Source organism: Galleria mellonella, unplaced genomic scaffold (assembly GCF_026898425.1).
Source record: "Galleria mellonella isolate WM207_F2 unplaced genomic scaffold, CSIRO_AGI_GalMel_v1 utg117, whole genome shotgun sequence".
In the NCBI taxonomy this organism is placed as follows: Eukaryota; Metazoa; Arthropoda; class Insecta; order Lepidoptera; family Pyralidae; genus Galleria; species Galleria mellonella.
This window is the reverse complement of record NW_026441980.1, coordinates 1,005,889-1,011,888: the sequence shown is the minus strand read 5'-3', so window position 1 is coordinate 1,011,888 and position 6,000 is coordinate 1,005,889. Positions and strand designations below refer to the sequence as shown.

The window sequence follows — 6,000 nt, the reverse complement described above, 5'->3', positions numbered from 1 at the left end:
AGCCATAATAATAATTTTCAGAAATTATGACTGTTTTTTTATTTATTTTTTTATTCAACAAGGTGACACCTGATGAAAAGTGGTAACCGTCGCCTATAGACATGAGCAGTACCATAGACATAACAGAGTATACTGTTTCGCCCATGATACCCCCCATGCGTTGCCATTCCTGAGGACTCGGGTGTTATTCCTCTGTACCCTGTAAATTCACTGCCATATCCCACCCTTCAAACAGAAAAACAGTTGTGCAAACACAACTGCTTCAGTTGAAACTCGAATGGTACAAAGGTAGCCAAGCAAGCAATGTCTCCCTCTATTTATATATTTATTTCGGCATTACGCAAAAAGTACCACACGAAGTTGGATACGATATTACAGTTATACTCTTGAAATTGTAACTGAAAGATTGGTGTATTTCCTAGTTCGATACGCCATCTAGTAGCGATTTGTTTCATTGGTTTTCATGCTCCTGAAATCCACGTGTTCGAAGTGAGGGGTAAATAGCTGAATACTGTACTGTTATGATAAGTCATGGGATCAAATACGAATACAATAATAGACAAATGTATTTTTTATATTTTTTAATATTTCGTAATAAAATATATCTTTCAAACTTATACAATATATCAGATCTTATAACATCCCATATCATACATTTATTAAAGACTAGAAAATAATAATGAACTGAGATTCCAAGAAAGAAAATTATGTGAAAGTATAACGTGGGTAAAAAAAATCTATAATTTTATATTTACATCAACAGTTATCATGAAGTACTCCCGTTTAGCACCATTGTGATCCAACAAATTAATATAATTGTTAACTTGAACAAAACATCGTGGACAACGTATTATTAAGTACAGATTTAACAATATTTTTGGTGAATATATGCATATAAAATTATTAAAATTAAAATAAACAAAACATAGATATAAATATATAGGTACTGATTGTTATTACGTCACAAAACTGAAATAAAGTCAATGTAAATAATTTTTACATATAGTTGTTGCATATGTCCTTATTTAGGTTATATACGTATCATTTATAATATCTAAATTATACATATTATAACATATATAAAGACGTATATAAGTGACTACACATATGGATAAACTAAGACAAAACTTATAATTTTTAGTTAAGTGACATACCAGAATAAAATTTACACAGTGAAATGGAAATCGTTGATATCTTTTTAAGAAAGTTGTCTACCAGTAAAATTATATTTGTCATTCCAAAATTTTTAAAACCACTAAAATTTCCGACCATCCTAAACTAATATGGTGCACTAGATATCAAGTTAGTGCAGAAGGCTCGAACTTTCATATTTCAACACGTATTTCTTTGAGTGAAACCAATTTAATTTCACTGGTAGAAAACTTTACTAAAAAAATGCTAAGAATTTCCATATCATCTTGTTTAAAGGTCCAACCAGAAATAGACTTCCTTCATAAAAACTGTAAACGAGTCATTATAATAAAACAGTTCTTTACAATTACAAACTACCATAATATATTTACAATACATCGATATTCAAAACATAATACACAACATAACACACAATACTGTTATAAATTAACGATTATTTACAATATTAATACAGTAATACAGTTTCAAGTTTCCTAATTTCAATTATATTGGAACATCGTTTTAAGTGAAAACACTTATACTAATTCTACAGGACTTTTTATGGAGCAAGTAATGCATAAGTTTTGCTTCTAAGTCCTTTTGTGGGCTTTGTCAAAAGCATATATAATTTTTTAATGTTTTGATACAGAAAAATCATTGTAAGTAATAGTGCAAATGTTTACACTTATAAGGATGTATTCCAAATTCCATTAAGTTCCAAAATATCCATTATCTGAATATTGAAACTTTAATATTTTTGTATTGAAATGAGAACTTATTTCGAAACTAGTTCCACACGTGCTTTAAAACAAACAAAATACATCAGTGCGTGGCGGCAAAATAATACTTATTACCTAATACAATAATCATTATAATACGTTCAGTCAATTTCACTGAATCATATTGAGATAAATTAGGCATCATCGTTATAAGCCAAATCGTATTTTAGTTACTTACTATTTTTGAGCTACAAGACATTGCCAAGAATACTTTCAATTTTTTTTATTTTACGTAGTTCCATCTATAAACTACATGATCAAATCTTAACAAACGACTGTTATCCATAGGTACACACCTACATAAATCAGACGCACCTAATTTCTATGGAGTTGCATTGTTATATATTATTATATGATACTGTTGTATAGATAGGATCAGAGAGCAAGTATTTGTTACAAACAAATGCATGCTCTCCGATTCTATCATCAAGACCATTTGTTTTGAGATTTACGTGTTCTGTACTTATATATATATATAAATAACATTGTATATTTGAGTATATAAAATATATATATATATATATATATATATATATAAGTAGTTTTCATAAATTAACATTAATTACATACTGTACTGTCGTGATGTGAAATTCGAAGATCAAAAATCTTCATAAACCCTAATATTGAATAAATAAAATGATGCCTATTCTAAATAAATTTATAAATTAAATGTCACATTCAAATTCTGATACCCTCTTGTTCCTACCGTCGGGTGTCATTTGAAAGTGGCCGTCCCTGGTGCCTATCCTGGGGAACCCGTTGAAACTATTCCTACTGACTAAAGGATTCTCTCTCTCCCTTTCTCTGTGGAAACTGGATGTCGAGAGCTTCCCGTCTTTCCGTTCGGCGAATGTCGTGTCGTTGAAATTTTTGTCAGTGAAGTTTCTCTCCGTGAAATTCTTATCGCTGAAGTTCCGTTCGGCGAAGTTTTTATCGCTAAAGTTACGGTCGGCGAAGCTCTTGTCGCTGAAGTTCCTGTCGGCAAAGTTTTTGTCGGTGAATGCCCGCTCGTTGAATTCGCCGTCAGAGAAGTTTCTCTCGTTGAAGGGCACATCTCGAATGCCGAATCCGCCCATTCGCGGGGTTCCGATGCCAAATTTGTTTCGTAGTTCTTCATCGCGCAAACTAAATGCTCGGTTGTCAAATTTGACTGGCGGCTTGTTGTTCAACCTGAAAAGGAATCAGAATTATTTATTGATACGATCCCTTAAGACCCTGCAAGATCTAAATCTAAACTTACACTAGTATCTAATTTAAATTTAAGTTCTAGGGGTGTAAGTGTATTAAAATTTATTCTCAATGATTTTCCAAATTCATCAACTGTAAAATTTAATATTTAGCTTCATGTAGGATGATGTTTTCACCACATTTTAAAATAAAGCATAACTTATTAACTACAAGATCTAGAACTATAAATTTTAGTACTTTTGTTAGACAATAAGTCTCACTACCCCCCATAATGCTTTGGTCCACTACTTACTTCTATTTTTCCCTGTATATTAACATATACAGGGCAAAATAGAAATCAGTAGCATTTTAAAGGATTGAAAATTTAAAGCTTCTCGTACCTCTCTTTCTTGCTCTTGACAAGTGGACAAGTCACGTTTGTATGGAATTATCAAAAAAATTTATCATATTTTGACGCAATTTTTAGACAAAATTTCATTAAGATTCTATTAATTACGATTTAAATGTCTATTAAATTTATAAAAGCGATGAAGCAACTTACTCTCTAAATACACGACGTTCCCTATCATACTCCGCCGATAACCCCTCGTCATCATTTATAATCGCCGACGGATCGCTATACACTGAGGATTCTTGATAAAACGAGTCTAAATCAACATAATTGCCTTCCGATGGCTCGTTGTCAAGAAGCTCTGCTAATTGAGCTTTCAAGTCTGCGAAGGTAGGTCTCTGTGAGGGATCCGCGTGCCAGCAGGAGTGCATAGCACGGTACAGCTGCGGCTTGCAATGTGGTGGCCTTTCCAAACGGTACCCCTCAGTCACAGCGGCAAGTACTTCTCGACCGGACATGGCTGCGTATGGCGTTGAACCTGAAATTAGTTAAAATATATATTTAGAAATATTTTTAGGGTAAAATAAGTAAAGGTATAATTGATTTATTACTTTTTAATCACTTTTATTGTTAAACTAATACTATTTTTAATTATTTCTTCTGTGATGATACTGAAAATGACATAAAAGCTGATGAATATGGAGGTCATTGCAATTTGTAATCATTATGGTACATCACCATAATGATACATGATGTACTACAATTTATTCGCATCTGTTGTTGTCGATCTACTAATAGATCCCTTCTTTAGATCCCTTCGATAGATAATTTTTTTTATACGACATAGAATGGCAAACAAGCTGACGGCCCACCTGATGGAAAGTAGTAACCGTCGCCTATAGACATGAGCAGTACCATGGACGTAACAGAGTATACTGTTTCGCCCATGATACCCCCCATGCGTTGCCATTCCTGAGGACTCAGGTGTTATTCCGCTGTACCTAGTAAATTCACGCCATATCCCACCCTTCAAACCGAAACACAGCCATGTAAACACAGCTGCTTCACGGTTGAAGCACGAATGGGACAGAGGTACCCAAACAATCGACTTTTTTATAAGGTCTCCCTCTGGTGAAATGGTGAAAAATCCCAAATTTTATTAATTTAATTAACTTAATCAAATATTCAATGGTATTTAACATGTACATATATGTATATATATATTCTTATTTATGTATGTTTATATTTATATGTATTAATATTGTATCTTTGAAATTTGATTTGTAATTTATGTAGATATTTAACTTCTGTTTAGCACTAACTACTTGCTATGCTTGCTAACCACTATGTTAGATTGACTGGGAGAAATCTCTTTTAGAGATAAGTTCGCCTTTGCTAACATTGTTATTAATTTATTGTTGTTACTGTATGTTTTAATGCAATAAAGAATATATAAAGTAAGGTTACAATGTATCACTGCTCCTTCTTATTACCAGGATAATGCAAGAAGTGATTGGTAATATTTCACCAGTCCAGGATAAGGAAACTCCCAATATGGCAAAAATGGGATAGAATCCACCTCTTACAGGCAGATGTAATTACCTAACAGTGGAAGATGAAGTAAGACATTAGGTAATAAAAATGAGATTACATAATTAAAAATGATAACGATGAGTCCTGACTGTTTTCGGTTTTGATTCCGCTATCATAGGGGGCTGTGGTTGGCATTGGTGTACTCGAATGTAGCTCACATTGCCAATTTTTTTAATAAAGTTTCTTACATATGGCGGACATACAAGCACACTATTGCTGTCATAACGGTAATATATTGGTACTGATGGTCCAGCTTTTATTTCGACATTTCAAAATTATTAGTTTTTGATTTTATTAGACAATAAAAAAATATATATACGAATAATGAAAACATACTAACCTAAAGTAACAATCTCCCACAGTAGTATCCCAAATGCCCACACATCAGTTGGATGGCTGTATACGTTGTACAGCAACGCTTCCGGCGCCATCCACCTCACGGGCAGCGCTGAGCGGGCAGCCCTCGATGATGCGCCTGCGCACCTCGACATGCCGAAGTCTGCGATCTTGCACAGCTTGTTGTGGTCGACGAGAACGTTGCGAGCTGCCAGATCTCGGTGCACGATCTGCGTTTACACAAATTAGGTTTGTAATGAAGATTATTGATAGCATATTTTATTTTTTTTATACAACTTTGAATGGTAAACAAGCTGACGGCCCCCCTGATGGAAAGTGGTAACCGTCGTCTATAGATATGAGCAGTAGTGTACATGTAGTATAGTGTACATATAAAAGGTAAAAATGTTACTAGCCGATGGCTGTGTGAAATATTTCATATTTGAGAAAAAAAAATCTTAATAAGAGCGATGGAAGCCAAATATTTTTTTTTTGTGTCTGTATGTTTATTACGGTATCATGCAAAAACCATTGCACCAAATTGCATGTGATTTTCATGGTTGTTTTCTTGAAAATCTAACTTAAAATCTGGTGTATATTTGATATTCTATATAAATTTAATTACTTTTTATTCTTGCTTGA

General features: G+C 33.2%; 1 protein-coding gene across 1 annotated transcript in view; it reads right to left on the bottom strand.

Moving 5' to 3' along the window:
- Positions 1 to 566: 566 nt before the first annotated feature.
- The window catches only part of LOC113513488 (probable serine/threonine-protein kinase dyrk2), a 171,415-nt gene continuing 165,981 nt past the window's right edge, over positions 567 to 6,000 (bottom strand). Inside the window, exons 6-8 of the mRNA XM_031913542.2 lie at positions 5,363 to 5,588; positions 3,640 to 3,967; positions 567 to 3,080 (exon numbers count right to left, since the gene is read on the bottom strand). Coding sequence (XP_031769402.2) covers positions 2,576 to 3,080; positions 3,640 to 3,967; positions 5,363 to 5,588 — 1,059 coding nt within the window. The 3' untranslated portion in view covers positions 567 to 2,575. The remainder of the gene's footprint in view (positions 3,081 to 3,639; positions 3,968 to 5,362; positions 5,589 to 6,000) is intronic.